Below are 19391 nucleotides of genomic sequence, written 5' to 3'. Positions count from 1 at the left end.
AGCTCGGCGTCCCGCCGCTGCCCCTCCCAACCCGCACCGCCCCACCACGCCTCTGACCGATCACCGGCGTGATTGCCAGAGCCGCCCGCCAATGAAAGTGCCCTCCGGAGCGTCTCCCCGCCTCTGCCTCCCGCCTCCGGCCCGGAGGCCGCACCAATGAGACAAGAGGAGACAAATCCCCAGTTCGGGGACGGTTGTTTCAGTCGCCCTCCCCGCCTCGCTCCGAGTCGCCAGAACGTCACAGAGAAAGCAGGCCAATCGAAGGCGAGGTCCCGTCCGCCGCAGCCAATGGGAGCGTTCGAGAGGGCGGCTGGCGCGGCCGGCCCCAGGGGGGAGCCGGGAGCTAGAGCGCGGCGGCGGCTGTGGCGGCTGTGGCTCCGCCCCCTCTCCCTCCGCTGGCGGCGAGGCCGGCTTTCCCCCTCCCCGCCTCCCTGTCCCCGCCCGGCCGGCCTCGCTCTCTTTCCCTTTCGCAGCAATGGCGGCGACGGCGGAGCAGGAGCAGCAGCAGTTCTACCTTCTCCTGGGCAACCTGCTCAGCCCAGACAATGCGGTCCGCAAGCAGGCCGAGGTAACGGGTCCGCCTCGCCCCGGACCTTGGGCGCCAAGCCGGCCTGTCAGACCTCCCGGACCTTGCCGGGGCGGAGGGGGGGGGTGAGGGCGAGGGCGAGGGAGGGCAGGGAGGCGGCGGCGGAGCTCGGCCGAGCCCCACGTGTGAGCAGCGGCACCCAGCTGCTGCCGGGGCGGCCGGGGCCTTCTTTCCTGCCTGCCCCCCCCCCCCTATCGCGGCGCCGGCCCTCCGCGGGTGGGCGGTCGGGACCGTTCTCCCCGGTGAGGCGCGGGGGGTAGGGGGGGGCCGCTCCGGCCGTTGGCCCCTGCGCCTGAGGGAGCGCGAGGGGTCTCGCGCCCGCCCCGCCCCGGCGGCCCTGCGTGTCCGCCTCGTGTCCGCCCCCCCCCCCCCGCCACCACCCGCGGCCGGTGTGGACCCCCCCCCCCCCCCCACACACCCCCGGGGGCTGTTTCTCCCCGTTGCCCACGGCGAGACGGGGCCTGGGTTGGCTCCGCCCGGGCTGGCCGGCGTGACGGAGCGCGGCCCCGGCTCCCGAGGGGAGGGGAGAGGAGGCCAAGGTGGCGGCGGGGCCGGTGCTCGCTGGCTGGGGAACGGGGAGGTGTGTGTGGGGGGGCGTCTGCCCTCCGTGGGTACGGAGCTCGGAGGGGCGTGATCGTGCGCTTGTATCCTCGTCCCTGCGGTCCCGAAGCGGCTCTGGCAGAGGGGCCGTGCCGCCTGTGCTGGGGCAGGAGCGGGGCCGCAGACACCCGCCCGGCCCGCCGAGGTCCTCTTGTGTTGCCACGCTGTAGTTTGGTTTTTAACTTCGGAACGGGCCGCCTATTCAAGTGGCTCGTCAGCTAAGAAATATTTTCCTAAAAGAAGCATTTTCAATATACTGAGTTTCTCTGCTATCAGCAAAAACTTTTCGGATGTGTTATTTCAGCTAAAATTCTTTGTGATGGCTAAGCCACATTAATTCTTTCTCTCTGTCATGCTTAAGACTCCATTGTCAAGCCTAGTGGGGAATCTCTCCCATTGAATTAAATACTAGCGTCTAGGTTTAGCATGAATTCCCACTGCATGGCTGCGTTGGGTCTTTTATCGCTCTCATCACTTCAGCGGTCAGCAGAGTTCAGCGCATTGTTTGGCGAAGAATAAAAAGTATTATTGTTACTGATGCTGCAGTGAAAATTCCCAAAATGTAATTTGGGGATGAGAAGGAGGGGAGGCGTGCGTTTTTAGAAAGTTAGCAAAGTTCAGTATTGATTACTGCAAACGCTTTCTAGAGAAGCAGCAAGAATTATTCCCACATTCCTGAACATAGAACTGGAATGGAGGCCATTCCCTCCCTTCTCAACTGCCTGCATGTAACACAAGAACATTTCTCATAACTTTTCGAACTTTATTAAAATTGTAACAAAGCAAATTTACTGGACAGCTGTGTCAAAATGCCTGTGAAATAAAACATTCTTGGAAAAAAAAAGCCTGAAACTTAGATTCTTACAACTGGCATATTCTGTCAGAATCTTGCTTGGAACCGAGTTGCAGGTTTTTTAATCTTCATAGATACATAGGCACCATGGTCAATCAGAATAAGAAACCTTAATTGTGCGATAGATTACCAAGCTTTTCGAGTCCATTTGTTTCATATACAAATACAAGCGAGTAGTATAACTTTTACTTCTTTACCTGTACTGAATCTGGCATTGGTTTCCGCATGTTTCCAAGCTGTATTGCAAGTATTTTTATGGTTCAGTATTATTCAGAGTGGACGGGTCCTCGGGAGGTCTGTAGTGCAATCTCCTGCTCAAAGCAGTGTCAGCTGTCAGGTCAGACCAGGTCACTCAGGGCTTTGTCCCATTGAGTCTTGAAAACTTCCAAGAACGGAGACTGCACAGGCTTTCTGAGCAATGCGCTCCTGCTTGACTGTCCTCATTAGAGCAAAGAGGTCTGAACCTCTGTCCGGTCTGAACCCCTGTCCAGTCTGAACCTCCTTTTTTTTCAATTTACGCCTGTTGTCTCTCATTCTTCTACCATGCACGGCTGTGAAGAACCCAGCTCAGTCTTCTTCGTGGTGGGTTAGTGAACTTGTACCTAGAAACACAAATCTGTCTCTCTACAGAGAGAGCTAGATTGACTTTTTTTTTTTTTGCGTTTGTTTCTTGAAGTAAGATTTCTTCAGATGAAAGTATTGCATAGCCTTTAGAACATCTGCTTACTAAAATCATACAGGACTCATATTTGATCTTAAATATCTGCATAGTCCAATCAGTTTTTTAAAGTGTACATACTGTTCAAAGGCAATATTGAATACTATAGGGATTCACATAACTGCAGGTAAATTGAATAGCAGGTTTTCATTTGTGTCCAGAGAAAACCAGTGAGAATGAGAAATGGATAGACTGGGAACTGAAGGAGACAGACTTGGGTTATTTCTAATGGGTCTGGCCATTGAAATTAGGATGAGAGATGCTATGTTGAAGACTAGACTTGATAGAGATGTAGAGTCAGTCATACCCTGTTTGGGTGGGGGTGTAGTGAAAGCTGTAAAAAACCAGAAAGTAGGGGGAGGAAAGCCTAGGGGAGGAAAGTCTAATCACCTATTTTTATTCAAGTATTTATGTATATCGATCTATCTGTGTGCTAGCACGCTCATAACTTATTCTGACCAGTTTGCTGAAACCTGGTTCATTCATTTTATCTCCCATTAAAAATTACTGGAATGTTGTCTGTTGACTATAAAAGCCTGTCTTTCTCTTATTTGTGTGTTTGTATTCTGACAGAGAAACTTTTCTTTACTTTCTTTTGGTGATTTTATGCTCTTTTTAAAAATATATTTCTCAGGTTTGGAAGAACATGAGTACTAAGTGTTGATAATAGTTATTTGCTTGCGTGTATTCTGGAAGTTAGTCAAGCTGCGTGAGAAAATTGTACCTCTGGGTAAGGTAGTTGGGGAACTAATCATGAACTAAAGGAATGCTGTGAAGATGTAGCAGGATCCAGGTACATAGTTAGGGTGTAGCCAAGGCTGGTAGTAAGATGGAGGACTACGTTGCTGGTTCCACACACCAGCACCGGGGGAAGGTTCTGGCTTTGGCCATATGTTCCTTTTGCCTGCCTTGCCCCTGGTGCTCTTTAGCATCCTCTGAATCCAGTTTACTGAAGTGACAAAATTATGTCAGTGGACAACTGAATAGGTTGCTGCCATTTCTAGTGAGTTTAAACAACTCAAAATAGAATTTCATTACTATCAGAATTGGCATGAGGGAAGCCAGCTTTTACAGTGCTTCAACTGTCCATGAAAGCATAGCTTCAGGTCCATGCTGGGCCTGTGTTTAGGGAACCTTCTTGTTTCTGTATTTGTCTTTATAGTTGTAGATAATAGTGCAATATAAATATATACGCTCGTGGAAATGGTTAATCTGAGAAGACTTTCTCTTCTGACCCTAAACCTCATTTAATTTTGCAGACTCCATGAAATGATTAGATTAAATGCAGGGATTCATTGGGGATTCAGAGTCTCATTGACTGTGAGCATATATTAGCAACTAGAGAGAATATGAAGTAAGAATTGACTCTGTGAACGAGGCCTACTAGGAGGCAGGTACGGAAAGTGGAGGAAGATGATGTCTAATATTAAATGTGTGATGGGGAAACTACTTTATTGAAAATAGCAGGTATACTGTCAAGGTATGTAAATTTACTAGAATATTAGAAGGAGCTGCTGCAGTGGTAAGAATGGGAAGTAGGCAGGCAGCGCACTGATTGAAACAAACCTGGGCTTTGTATAGTAGGCTTGTTCCTTGAGTTCAGGATGGCATAGAGAATATTTGGAAAGGGTGGAGTAATTTATCTTCAAGACTGTGTCCATGAAAAATAACTCTTTCGGAGTTAGTAAGCGTAGGAACTATTTCTGAGTGTTTTAAGTGGTTGCTCTTCAGCTTGTAATTCCCCTGCCCCTACCTATATAGGTTTGGTATATTAGAAACAAGCATTTATAGTTTTAAAATGGTCCTGTATACTATGTTCTAGATAGCAAAAGCTATTTTGTTGTGTGCTCGCTCTAGCTTCTACGTAACAATCTAGTTTAAAAAAACATAGTGAATGAACTGCATGCCAGAAGTGTGTAAGACAACGTAACTGAACTTCTCATTAAACTTCCCGTTTTATTAAAAGGGTTTCCCTAAGGGGGAGACTAAATAGTCTCTCTGAAATTCAGGCAGAAGTTTCAAAATGGAAAGTACTTACTCAAAACATGTAGTTGAGATGTGTGACTGCCACTTGACATTGTAAAGGTTGTAAAAAGGTTCAGAAAAAGAACAGAACAAATTTTTGGACTATACATTTGTCAGTGGTTATTAACCTGTTGGTCATAGTTCAGTCTCAGGCTTCCAAAGTTCTTAATCCTTTGATGTGATAGAAGCTATAATGGATTCCCGAGAGGGTACGTGTTCTGTATATATTGTATTTCCAGGAGGATGTGTTCCGTTTATGTTATTTCTTAACTCATCTCTTAAGTGGCCAGTAATGCATATGTAGATCATTCCAATAGGGCAGGTCTTATTAGGTAACTAAGACTTCACCCATGATTTTAAAATAGGTCAGAAATTTTTATTTTGATAGGTTTAGGGGTTTTGCTATGTTATTTTCTATTAATTGGATGGATAATGAAGTTATTTTAAAAGAAAAGTCAATTCATATTAATGCTTAACACATGCTTTCTAGTAATTGTTTACAATAAGCTGTATCCCTTTTTATGCAGGAGACGTATGAGAATATTCCAGGTCAATCTAAGATCACATTCCTCCTACAAGCAATCAGGAACACTGCTGCTGCTGAGGAGGTACGTCTCAATAATCTTTGAATTCTGTGGATTTTCAAGGGAACTTGGAGAAGGGGGGCAAGAAATCAGTGCTGGTCATTTTGGGATAAATGAACAAGTGGGGCATTAACTGAGTCTTAATTTACTGCATGCACATTTGTAGAGGGACCACTCATCTAGTTTGTTGCATGTCAAATTCGCTAGCTGAGACTTTTTGATGTAGGATATTTAGTTTCAAAAGTAGTCTTTCATAAGTGACTGCTTAGACCTCCATTGTTTTCTGGTTGTGCGTTTTGCTTAATGATGGGGTTCTTTCCTGAAAATGTGTAACTAATATGTACTGTGATGTTCATTCAAGTTACAGCTGAGAAATGCTTTCCATTTTGGAGTCCTGTGCCTAAATGTGTTAAACTTCTGTATCATCTGATACTTCTTGTGCTTCTCAAATCAAAATTGGAGGGAGATAATGTAGCAGTTGTTTTGCGTGTTTTATTCAGATGGCTTTTTTATTTTGTCCTGTTTGGGGAGGATATGCTCATTAAGGCATCTAGCAGTGTTATAGAATGAATGGAGGCAGTCTAAGCACTATATAAAGTTATTCTGTGGGCATACAGTAAGAGTGCCTTTTAGTTATTCCTTAGTTTTGTAAAGGCTGGCACACTTCAGGAATCAGGTATAGTACTTATTGGTAAAACTATTATTCACTTGGATACGCAGAGTGAAGAACTACTAAGCTTTCAAGATATTACAAACTTAAGTGTCACTTAAAGTAAAAACGTTTGACTTTTTTCTTTTTCTTTTTTTTCCCCAAATCTATAGAGTTTTACTGAACAACAAAAGGATGTAGCATGTAGAATTTCTGAACACTATTATAAGGAGAATATAAGTGTGCTGTTTTGGGATAATGATCTCTTCTGGTAGATTGTATTCAATTTAGAGGTAGATGCTATTTGTGCTTTCTAACGCTCAGTAAGTATCAGCTTACTAGTACTGATGCTTATCTACCTACAAAGCAGTGTTCTTCTGACAAAATCCTTCAATATTACTCTAGCAACTGGTTGTATAAGAGCTGTGTAGTTTTCCCTCCTGCCCCTCTGAGAAGTTTCAAAAGATAGAAAGCTGTAGAGCAGTCTGTCCTGTATTTAAATTGCCATGAAAAATAAGATCTTCCGCTGTGCCTTTTTCATGAGAACATCATACATAATAATCAGAATAATTAGATAATACTGTGCCCTAGAAGTCATAGCAGCATTGCACATGCTTCTGTTTTGAATACATTTGAGAAGGCCGAGTTGACAACTACAAAGTGATGCTTGTGTAAATAAATACTTGTGCCATGTATTTACTGATTCTATTCCCTTTACATTGGCTAAAGAAATAGCCCAGTCTAAGACTGTTCAGAATTTTGCCAAGGACTTGGCTTCCAGCTTACTCAAGTGCAAACAAACTTTTCATCTGCAGAAGTTACTCTTACCAAAGACATCAGAAGTTAACATTTGTACAATAACTTGTCATTTAACTCCACCAATGGATAAATCAAAGAAAGGTTTAAATGTTAGCTCATAACTTAAGTAGAGATTAGGTGCTGGACTGAAAAAATCCTGATTAATAAAACCTGTGCACAACCTCTCTTCCCTGTAAATCCAAATACATAGTAGCCTAATTAGAGCCTAAGCGAAGTCATCCCCGTGCTTCATCTAAATGTTGCATATAAACGTGCAGGGAAGCATTTTGTGCGTGTTCAGTGTCGTGCTGGTATCAACAGCTAGGCATTTTGTGTCTGTGTATGTTTTATGTAGATCCAAATGTTGGGCAGAATAGTGTATATGTCACCAGTGGACAGGGCTTTGGGCCTGGTAAGTGTCCTCTGAGTGCACTGAAAGTACCGGCGCCACTGAACACAGGCTGCTGGAAGAAGCCTTAGAACTTTAAAGATCCCTTGCCCAGGCTATGGGAAAGCTGGGTTCAGATCCCTCTTCATCCCGAAGCCTCTGTATTGCTTTACCACCTACCAGGAAAACTAGGCTGAAGAAAATACTCCATCCTGTTTGCAGGAGCTGGGCTGCTGTGTTGTAGAGAATACAAGATTCGTAGGACTATTTGGACAGCAGTTGGAGGAATCCTGACTCTGCAACCTAGTAGTTTTGGCATTTAAATGGAGAAACAGGGATTCAGATCCTGCTCCCAGGACCCCTTGCATTTGACATGGAAAAAAACCATTAAGCTAGATCAGAAATAACTCTTTTAAAAACTAACTGTATAGCAGGTTTTCTCCTAACCAAATGCCTAAACTGTGGAAATAATCACCTTTTCCCTCTGTTCTCATTTCATACTTTCCTGATAGCAGAGTAACACTTTTCACAGAAGTGGAGGGAAGCATCTGACTTAGCGTTAGAACACTTCTGTGCCAGATGATACGCAAGTTTGTACCCCTCAGGCTGAGGAGGGGCTTGAACCCTGGTCTCCAACTTTCTGAACATTAAGCCTTCCTGTTACGAAGTTAGGACTCTACTTCCTACGCAACTGCATTTTAAAGGGTTGAACAGAAAGGTGGTATATATTCACAGTTTATTTGGTGATTTTATTCTCAGGATGTGTCTCAGGTGTTAAGAGGCTGTTCCTTTGCAGTTTTGATTTACCACCTAAATCTTAGAGAGGAACAGAAGCTCTGCATTTTCTCCTGCATTTATTTTCTTCCTGGTTAACTCTAGATTGGCATTTTCAATTGTGTCCTAATTTACAGTTGACTAATTTCAAGCCCTGTGAAATACAATAACAAATGCTGTGTAAAACTGTGTTTCTGCTGTACTCGCAGCCCTCTTAGAGGGCTCTGACCTTTCCCTTCCCCCTCTCCATATTGTCACATGAAGGGGTTGCATTTCTTAGCCTGAAAACTACTGCTGTGGGCAGCTTCCTGTTCAGCATTTGGAGGGGAAGGCAGGCAGCCCATGGACTTCTGATACACCACAGTTCTGCCTTGGAGTTGTATGCGGACCTTAGGCACTGAGCACTTTGAATTCCACGTGGGGCCGGATCCCTGAATGGGGTTGTGCAAGTCCATCTTTGGACTGTGTCCTAAATATTGATTGCTTCCATCCATGCATGTTTTCCTCCTTGAGGACTTAAAAGGAACAGTAAAACAAAAGTAAAAATCACTGTGACTGTGCTACACAAGATGGTCAGTCTTTTTCTTACAAATTGTTTAGGATTACCTGGATACTTTGAATACCACTGGAGAACCTGGTATCCCAGATTTCTGTTAATAATTCTTCTGCTGCCCTGCTCAGCAAGTTGGTTTTCTTCTTGTGCCTTTGTGCCATCATCTATAAAATCCTAGAACATTTTTAAAACACTGTAAATTCTATTAATAAGAAGTAGTGTTGAAATTTGAGTATTATGAACTACTTTTTATGTTAATAACTTTGACATTCCAATTGTATGTGAGCACCTCGGTAATTTAGACATGCAGAAGAATCCAATGCTAGGAGAGAGTTCTGCTTTTTTATGCTTCATTGGTAGATAGAAGTTCTTTGGGGATATACACTTTATATTGTTCCTGTTCTTGTTAAAAGCTATAGCTGCTAAGTTGCAGGATTTTAAAATGCTTGTTTGGGTACATATCTTGTAACACTTAAATATAAAAGCGCCTTTAGTGCGTGTGTAAAATACGTACTTCCTTAAAGCAGGAGAAACAGCCCCAGAGCTGCCCTTAATGTAGCCATGTTCGTCATAATTAAATTGACAATGGTAATTTTCATATATAGGTGGATATCTGCTGAGGAAAATATGCCATTTATTATTAGAAGTTAATTGCTTCTTTGTCACTCCTTCAAACATTTGAATTTGCTTTAGGGAATTTGGGAATTTTTTTCTAAGCTAGTAACAATAACCAGGAGCTAATTCATGTAGTGCTGATCTTGTGTCTTTCTGTATGCTTTGTTACTTGTGTTTTTAGTTTGCAATCAGTCTGTGTTTGTCATTCTTGTAATATTTTAAAATTAAATTCTTCAGAGGTGGAAATTCTTATCTTTGAGACTACATGCTTTATGAAAACAAGCTCTATTCCCTATCTGGCCACCTATTATTATTACTTCAGGAAAGGAACGCATATAATGTGAGTTCAGTCATTATCAGATGTCAGAGAATATGCAGAGAAACATGATGCCCTGAGTAAGGGAAGACATTGCATCAGAGTCTGTGCCTTGTTTAGTCCCAGCAAACTTGCTCCCCAGTCAAGGCTTCTCCTTTGTAAGTTCACCATACTAATGAGGAGAAATTTAATCTTTCACAATATGGGTGCTTCTAAGGGTGGGAGAAGGAAAGATGCCATTATATTGTGGTGCCATTGAAGCTTTTGGACACATTGGTAGTGGGATTCCCGGAGGCAGTGGGGAAAGAATCTTTTTCCTTCCTAACTCATGTTTCCCATGTGATGACCTATTGCTAGAGAACCTTGGCTTATGATGGGAGCTACAGTATGGGTGGGCACTGTTACCTGCTTTATTCACCTTCTGTCTTCCTTAGATCTACTAGGGAATATCTACTAATCCTACATACGTGGTGGCTTTGGTCCACATTGGAGCTGTTGAGGAGGAGGAGGAGAATAAGGAATTATCTAGAGTAAGGTCCAATTCTAGTCCTTTCCTTCTGCTAGTGTGGAGACACTGTGTGTGCACTGCTCTTTAGCTGTATTGAAGAGGGCTGGGTAGACTGGAAAAAGGCACAGTGAGTCTGGAGACTGCAGAACATAACAGTAATAGTATCTTGGGTGATGTTCTAGCAATACCTGATTTTTACAGGGTACCTTAGAAGCTGAGACTTTGCAGTGGTTTGTGTTTCTCATCTATAGGTTACGCTGTAGCAATATAGTTGAGAGATCTTTTGGAAATTGGACTTCATTAGTTCTCCTGCTCATGCAACATTTTTGGGTTCCAAAGGCTGTTATAAGTGAAACTGTTTTTCATTCAAGTACACATTAAATAAGAGTATCTTAGGGAAAAAATTGGGTGTATGTTGCATTGGATTGCTTTTTTGTGAGGATTTAACGCATGTAAGGTTTTGTTACACATGTTAAACTTTAGAAGTTTGGGGGGTGTTTTTTTTAATTACTGTTTGTCCTCCTAGAAACACTGGTTAGTGAACATCCTATTTATTAAGTTGTTCAGAGTGCTTCATGTGTCTTCTTGCCTTTACTGCTTGTGCTGCTCTATTCATTTTTAATTACTCAGGCAGGTTTTTTGCTTCTAGTTGGATAATTGTAAATAAATAAAGATATGTAAACCATACTGTTGTAGAGTTGCTGCATGCAAGCAGGAAGCATAGAAGATTGTAATGTGGTATTGCAGTTCTTATGCTCAAATTCAGATTTAAAGAAAAACATTTCATCATAGGTCTGCAAAAGGCTGAAAGCTTTGGGTTTGTTTTGGGTTTTTTTTGTTCAGAGTGGAGTTTTATTTGCCAAAATCTAACTCTGGGTTCCTGAATCTTTAGAAGTTTTGTTCTTTGAGAAAGTGAAGGAGGGTTTACCAAGTTAATTGTCTGGCAAAGTTGTCCCATTAAGTTACTTGTTAATCAAAAAACACCTATCTGGATTATAATTACCTCAGCGGGCCATTTAAAATAGAAAGAAGACACGCTTTAAACACCTTTCAATAATGCAGCAAAGTCCTTAACTTGCCACAAAATATGTCCAAGGTTCAGCTCTGGAAAAAAACTGAATACCTCAGTGGGTTTCATGTTTATTTCTTTGAAGAGCTGTAATTGTCAGAAACATGGTTGTAAGCTGATTTTTCTTTACTATGTTTTTACTTACTATCATAATTGTCATCTGTTGCTTGAGAGGTATTCCATTCACCAGACAAGTCTACACAGTGAAAACATCGTTTGGAAGCATGATGTCAGTCGTCTTTCATCCTAAAAGCATGATTATCATATCAAAACACTTTAACATACTTACTTTCTTATTCAATAGGCTAGACAAATGGCAGCTGTCCTTCTACGACGTCTTTTGTCTTCTGCTTTTGAAGAAGTTTATCCAGCTCTTTCACCTGATGATCAGACCTCTATCAAAAGTGGATTGCTGTTGATTATTCAGTTGGAAACGCAGTCCAGTATGAGGAAAAAAATCTGTGACATTGTTGCTGAATTGGCCAGGAACTTAATAGGTACTTTATATAAGCTGATGTCGTGGTAAAATATTTATGTATTGATAGTAGTTGTATTTTTATCTCTTATTCTCTAGTCTGTGCAGATGTTTGCACATGATATACTGATTTCATGGTTTAAAATAAAACATAATATTTGTTTACATTATCCTTGGTCAGATAAAAATAAGATTCCTTAACTCTGCTTTTTAAATTGCTTGAGTTCAGGTGAGATTGTATTAAGGTTTAGAAATCCAATTTTGTTTAAATTCTCAAGAATGTTATGCTGAACATCTGCATCAGTTGAGTGCTGTTATACAGCAGTAAATAGAGATCATCTTCTGTTCCTGAATGCCTTTAGATTTAACACTTCAGCCATATTTTACACTGTGACACATCTCAAGATCAGTTTTTTTGAAATTAATTTTAGTAATGATGACTGGTTGCCCTGCACAATTGAGATCTAACCACTCTTAAGTTTGCTTAACCTAAAACTTTGTTGCATTTAATCTAGATGAAGATGGCAACAACCAGTGGCCAGAAGTTCTGAAATTCTTGTTTGACTCTGTCAGCTCTCAGAACGTGGGACTGCGTGAGGCTGCTCTACATATTTTCTGGTAAGCTTTCAGAGTTTGCTACATTTTTGCAGGTTAGCCAAATCATGTCTGTAAAAATGTAAGAAAAACTGTCACAACTTAATTAACAAGCAATCATATATATTTCATGTATTCTGTTGTATGGTGGTTTACTTAACTGTTACATGTACAGTTACAATCTGTAGCTTAAACAATGGATATGTTTAAAATAGTAGTTAAGGTTAACCTGTGTAAAATTTTATTATTGTTTTTTCTTTTCTTATCCTTAGGAATTTTCCTGGGATTTTTGGGAATCAGCAGCAACACTATTTGGAGGTCATTAAGAGAATGCTGGTTCAGTGTATGCAAGATCAAGAGCATCCATCAGTAAGACCTTTACGTTCTTGTTTGTTTGTTTAATATGTCCTGAGCATAGAAACTTTGTGTAGTAGTCTCGAACATAAAGGTTAAACCATAGATTCCAACCAGAGAATTGCATTACCCGAGCCTGATGTGCATCTGGAGTTTTGACTATGCCTGCTGCAAAACAGAAGGGTCAAACCTTTTCATGGTCCTAAAGCTGACTCGCTGGCTCAAATCTGTACTGCTTAGGCCCAGACTCTTCACTAGTAGTTATGGTTGGAGAAACCTAGTTGTAGTGGCCCAGAACGGAGCCAGGGGTTTTGGCCAAGAGCATGAGGGGGCAGAAACTCCTTGTTAAGTTCTCTTTCTGGCCTTTGTGTTTAACAGTAAAGATACATAGTATTTGTACACAGTATGTCTCAAAACTCTGAATATGTGACAGCTCCTTGAACTGTTTGTGCATGCTTTGCTGTAAGGGCATGTTAACAAGCCTTGCTTTTCTGGAAGACTTCAGATATATTGATTTGTGCAGAGAATTGTACTTTGAAAATGTTTCTCTTGTGAAAAATGCTGGGCAAGGATAGGAAACCCTGCTGTGGTATATGGGTTCAGTTTGCTGCTTCCCCCATGGATTACTTTTTCTGACCTTTGAAAGTCAACTGAGTAACATTTTCTAAAGTACCACAAGTCATGCCTTTAAAGAACCATGTTTTAAACTCTTAGATCGCGCTTTTTGAAAAATGGGACTTTGACACTTGCATACACATTTGAAATTGGGATGGAAGTTGAAAACAATAGGTTTTTTTCTTTTTTCTTTCTTTGAAAAAAAAACCAACCCAAAACACTGAAACAAAAACCAAACAAAAGCAAGACTAGGCAATACTTGCCACCTCGTAATATGATAAACTTTTTTTGTGTCATGGAGGGCATAGATGCTGGAGATCTTCATTATTGCTTTACCTTAATTTGAAGTAAGATGTAAAATCCCATGTTAAAAACTAATTGCTATATCTATTGGGAAATGTAAAAGGGAATTGGTAATATAAAGTGTAGTCTCATAATAGGCCTAATGTTAAAAGAAAACAAAGGCATGTTTCATTACCAGTTCTTCATATTTCTTTCTCCAATCTTGCCTGTATTCTAGATCAAGACTCTCTCTGCTAGAGCTGCAGCTGCATTTGTGCTTGCTAATGAGCACAATCTTCCCCTTCTTAAACATTTTGCAGACTTGCTGCCTGGAATCTTGCAGGTAAGAAACCACACAAGTAACACTTAATGTGCCATTACTGTCTGTAGTGACTGTATCCGAACATAAATTATTGGTCTGCAGATTTGTATAGCATATGAATTTTTGCTGAGATCTGGATTAACTATATCTTAGTTAGCCTGACATCTGTCACCAGCAAGATACAGTGGAAACTGATAAGGAATTTTGTAAACACAAGCTAATTGATGGGGCTTTAAGGAAAATAATTCAATGCTGATTGATTTATATAGTGTTACCTAGACGAATGAGTTAAAATTCTTTGTATTTAACTGAAAATCATACAGCTTTTTAATTAACCATGCTATTGAAATATACTTTAGATATGGGCTACCCTGAGATTTCAAGTAATCAGTAATTGGGAAATTCATTGACCCATGATATCCTGTATCTCTTCAGTTTAGAGGAGAGCGTAGAATTATTCTGAACAAAGATTGTCAGAGTAAGAACAACAGTCTGGACAAATGATCTTTATTGTTTGATAAATTAGGAACTTGCAAACAAAATGCCTTTTTAAGATTCATATCATTTCTGAGGCTAGATTAGATCTCTTTTAGGATGGATAAATTTGAGCAAAAGTTGAAATTCTAATATAAGGTTGTTTACTTCTGGGGGGAAGCCTATTGTAAACAAAACCAGAGATAGAAATGGTTTCAGCTCTGAAGGATGACAGTACAGTTCCCTTTCTATATCAAGAAAAAGTGGAAATAACTAAGTACCTGTGATAAGTGGTAGTGAACTTTTGGTGATTTTAAATTAGGCTAAATTTGGGTTAAAGACTGACTTCTTGCTACAGTCAGTATAGCAAGTTCCTGTTGACAGTATAAGCTATAAACCTTGTATGTGTGTACTTTGTGGCAAGCTGAAGAAAAATTGTGCCAAGTTTACTGGCTTCTGCAACTGATGGAATTCCGTTTGATCTTAAATGGAAACTGAGGAATTTATTAAAATCAACTGAATTTGAAAATGGGCTCTAGTGTGTACAAGATAAGTATTTTGATATTGAGGTCACTATTTGGTAGCTAGTCCCTGTCTGTGACTTCGGCAATAGCAATTGTATTGTTCAAAAATTGTAACTGGCTGAGAGGACTTTGGCTACTGAGTACCGTATGAGTGGGAGTGAGGCAGGATTTGGGGTGGGCATGCCATTCGTCTTGATGTTTGGCAATTAAATAGTATGCTGTTTTTAGACTTCAGACTAATAGCCCACTTTGTGTGATATAAGTTTCAATGCTACTATTTCAGGCTGTAAAAACACATGCACTTGGCTTGCATTTTCAAGCTTTATTTTGCAAATATAGAGCACAGAACTATGCTATGAAATCTGTCTTTTTAAAGTACTTATTGCGAGAAGGACTAGATTTTCTGGCGGTGGTAACACAAGATGGATATGAAGATCTGAGTTTATAAATAGGAGATGGGATGTGTTAGAATAGTCGTGAGTGACCTTTGGAGACAGTTGGATGCTTTTTTTGTTGCTGTTGAAGTTCATTTTGTTGAAATATTGGCATGGTATAAAAGCTAAAAATAAAATTCTGACTTAGCAATTCAGTCCTTTTAGTGCAATATCTATAATGGTGATGCTGGAAGTTGAACTTTCAGAACTAATAGTTAAAACTTATATCCAAGAGATTTATCTTGCAGTGGAGGTAAAAGCAGCTGGAACTTCAACCGACTTCTGTGGTTGTTGGTGTTTGATACTACAGAAAAGTACCACTGCCTTTTAGGGCTCACTGTGCACTTGGAACTTCTTCAGAAACATAGTCTTGCTTTAAAAAGCTGTCAAAGTTGCAATGGGTATAAAATACAGAGTTTTACAGAAACTTCCTGTAATATTACATTATCCTTTGCCAGAATCAGAGGACAAATGGTAACTATTAGTCCAAAAGGCCTTAACCAAGATAGATTTTTATTTTTTTTACCCCCGAACATTTCTGATACTAGAAGATGCTGCTTCTATGTTGAAAGTGTGGCCTGTTTGAGTGGCATTATCAAAAGTGTTGATTTCTAGACTTAAGTATTAAAAAAAATACCTAACTATTCACTTTAAAAAATGTATCTACATTAGGAAGACATCAAATACTTCGCTAATGAAAATTCCTTTCAAAACCCCAAAAGTATGTTTAAAGACTTTTTTCTCTGGAGGTTTGAGTTTTTGTGTCCTAATTCTAGAAGAGTTTTAACACCACTGAATAGCTGTGTGCTCTTTTGGTACTAAAGTATCAACCTGATCAGTTAAAAGTAAGTTTTAAATTACTTTTCAGAATGTAGCTATGGGTTAGGAAAGATACTTCCACAAAGCTTGATTTCTTTTTCTCTTTCCTGTGTCCTGTAACTGAAGGCTGAAAGTTCTGCTTTGATTCAGTGGCTCTCCGGAGTTGTCTGGAAAAAAATACATTATTTAATCTTGAGATTCCTGGTGTTTGTAAGCATAAGCTATTCAAAGCTGTTCTCATGTGATTGGGGGGAAAAAAAGGAGTTAGGCTCCTTTTACTTCCCTTGGGCAGAGTTACTTTGAGGAGTTTTTCTTAATTTAAAATGGATTTTGAAGTTAGTTGTGCTTGTCAAAACATAGTGTGTGTTTTTGCATGTTGGCACCTCTGATGTGTGACCTTAATTCTTTCTGAGTGTGTTTGTCTACTGTGTTACATTTAAACTAATAATGGTCAAAATGGATGGCACATAACATTGCGAACCATAACTTGTAGTTTTGGACCCCGCGTATTATCTCTTTGTAGTTGTTATGGATTTATGCACGCTGGCCACCATAGCAGGGTCCAGTCCTAGGATCCCACTGAAAATGCAAAGTCCCAGTGAAGGCTTCCAGTTAGTCTTTTATTAGTTCTCAGGTTACAGCTTGAGCTGGGTGCCTCCGGAGAGGGACCCCTACCCCAATTGACGCCTCTCAATTATACCCATACCACCCATCACCCAATCCCCAAGTCCTATCGCTTAATTCTGGTCAGTGGTCTCTTGATTTCTTACTGGTTTTCATTGTTGCTGGGCTGGCCTTCTTCTGAAGTAACTTCATTCTCTTGGAATTGCCTCCTTGGTCCTTATCTTCATTCCACCCGTATCTGCCAGATTCAGCTAACATTAGTTTTATCAAAAAGTTTACTTGGTCAGTTCTTGCAGCCTAAGGCTTCAACTACTTTAGCTACTAATGTGAAGCTGCTCACGCTAAACGAGACTATTCAGAGAAACAAGAATACAGTTAATCAAATTTCTTCTATAACAGTGGTCCCATTCATAGTATTGTTTGTTTTTATTTAATCTTATCTTCATCTTACCTCTTTATAGGCTGTCAATGATTCCTGCTACCAAAACGATGATTCTGTTCTGAAATCCCTTGTAGAAATTGCAGATTCTGTTCCCAAGTATTTACGACCACATTTAGAACCTACGTTGCAACTAAGTCTGAAGGTAAAGCTAGGAATTTTTTTTAAAAAAATCACTCTTTCCACCTGAAAACTTCTGTTCTAACCATTCTAACCACTCTTCTGGATTGTAGTTGTGTGCAGATGCCAGTCTCAGTAACATGCAGCGTCAGTTGGCGCTTGAAGTAATTGTGACCTTGTCAGAAACTGCTGCTGCAATGCTGAGGAGGCATACAAATATTGTTGCACAAGCCAGTAAGTATTTGACTCACTTTCTTTGTTGAAACAATTTGTCTTCCTTTACAGTGTTAAACTGACTTTGCAGGTGGTCAGTGGCAAAACCATGTCTAACTCAGAATTTGCTGGTGCTGATAACTTCAGGTGACACTGAATTGAATTTTCTTACGGAGAAAACCCCTTCTTATTATGGCTCTTCATAAATTAATCTGTGCTTATGCAGCCACCAGCAATTTGAATAAAACCACAGTAGACTCTTCATTAGGTGTTTCCAAGGAAAATACTACTTTAATGCTTTTCTGCTGGTTTTGGAAATTTGTACTGTAAAAAAAAAAAAAAAAAAAAAAAAAAGATGCATTTAGTTCTGAAGTTCTACGTTTGAAGTTTGGTATGTAGGCCAGAAACTCTGTGGTGCTGGCAACTGAAGACTGAAGGAATTCAGCATGCATGTTGAGCTTTGGTATTGAGTTAAAGCTGTGAATTAAAAATCAAATGCTTATATAAATACTTAGTCTATTTAACATGCAGATTGTTACTTCTTTGGAGACATGCTTTTTCAATCATGCATTATTATTTGAGATACTAAAAATAACCGTCTTCTGGACAGCCCCAGCAGCAATGCTGTACACACTGGTATTTCTCTGCCTTTTAAACCCTTTCTGTGAGTAGATCACGGCACTGACACAGCAGTGTAGCCTGCTTTTTGGAAGGATTCGTTTCCTTCCCTGTCACACTTGTATTTGTCTAGATTCTTGCTTGTTTTCTGGAACTTGTATAAAGACAATCTGTTAAAAGGCAACTTTTTTTGACTTATGTGCTTGGGCTGGGGAAATTTGCGTATATACACGTCACTAAAATAATCGTGAAATTTCTGGAAAATGTTGTAAACGGGATCTGGTTGGCTTAAGCGTTTAAACTATTGACTAGAGGTTTTGTTTACTTGTAGAATAGTTCTTTAAAGAACAGATTCTTTCAGAATATCTTTTGAAATTTGAAAATGTTTAGAATGCTGTGTTTTCATTCTGTCCTGTAGCTTGTTGGGAATATTAACGTTTGACACTTGCTGTCTCCCAAATCATTACAAGCTTCTTATCTGGTCAGGCAGCATAGTGGAGAAGTACCTCATATCTCTTTAGAATGTATTACTTTGGTTTGCTAGTTGCTGTTCAGGAATGAAATATTTGTATTAAGATACTGTATTAAGATAAGGCACCATGTGGGAATGAAATGCCTTTGGTTTGCAACCTATTGTAAAATTGCTCTTAATATTAGTGAGTCAGTAAGGTGAAAGACATTTATTTTGCAGAGCTAGTAAAGCAGTTATGTTCAGAGAATGGTAAAAAGGTAGCCAAAAAGGATTGCTTTTTTCTTGGTTTTGTGCCTTAGTTTAAAAGGCTTTCTGTTTTCATTCAACTAAAAAGTTGCTAGATCACTTGATCCTCACAACTAGAACTGGGCCTTAGGCAAAACTGTCATCTTATGCTGGTTTTACTGAACATGATGCTGATTTAGGAGTAAGTCCTGTGTACCAGTTATCTGTTCAGGAATTCCATTTGGGTTCAGACTTCCCTGCCTGAGCTCAGTATTCAAGATAGCAGAGTGTTTTATTGCTCCTCTAGAAATTAGAGCTGCAGCCTATCTTTGGCTGTAGTTTTGCTCAGTCTCCAGAAAATGGAGAGTCATGGCATGCTCTGACAAGAAGCAGGCTTAGCGGGCACATCCTTAACTTGTTTGTAAACAGTCTATATATTGGCAATAATTAAATTTTGAGGACCTGTTAGGACAATGTTGAAACTTTAATGCACAACTCTACATTTAAAAAAAATTCTTTGTGAAACTGTACTTACTGGCAACCGCATTCATATTAAACATCTGAAGAAACAACATGTTTACAAGCTCTTGCAGGTTCTAGATATAATGATGGCTAGACAGCTTTGGTTGATAGTTTGTTCTCAGCCTTGCTTGTTAGTAGCAATGAACACTATGACATCAGTTTTTGGAACCTTGTAGCATTTGTGGCAGATGATGGTTGACTTCCATATTTCAGAGATGTGACGATACAT

General features: G+C 40.3%; 1 protein-coding gene across 1 annotated transcript in view; it reads left to right on the top strand.

Moving 5' to 3' along the window:
• The first annotated feature begins 392 nt into the window (after positions 1-392).
• The window catches only part of IPO5 (importin 5), a 51859-nt gene continuing 32860 nt past the window's right edge, over positions 393-19391 (top strand). The window contains exons 1-8 of the mRNA XM_069802439.1: positions 393-568; positions 5310-5390; positions 11341-11533; positions 12027-12129; positions 12378-12474; positions 13595-13699; positions 17015-17137; positions 17226-17346. Of these exons, the coding sequence (XP_069658540.1) occupies positions 476-568; positions 5310-5390; positions 11341-11533; positions 12027-12129; positions 12378-12474; positions 13595-13699; positions 17015-17137; positions 17226-17346 (916 nt within the window). The 5' untranslated portion in view covers positions 393-475. The remainder of the gene's footprint in view (positions 569-5309; positions 5391-11340; positions 11534-12026; positions 12130-12377; positions 12475-13594; positions 13700-17014; positions 17138-17225; positions 17347-19391) is intronic.

Source organism: Haliaeetus albicilla, chromosome 15 (assembly GCF_947461875.1).
Source record: "Haliaeetus albicilla chromosome 15, bHalAlb1.1, whole genome shotgun sequence".
NCBI lineage: Eukaryota > Metazoa > Chordata > Aves > Accipitriformes > Accipitridae > Haliaeetus > Haliaeetus albicilla.
The sequence above is the reverse complement of the archived record's forward strand: the minus strand, read 5'-3'. Positions and strand labels throughout refer to the sequence as shown.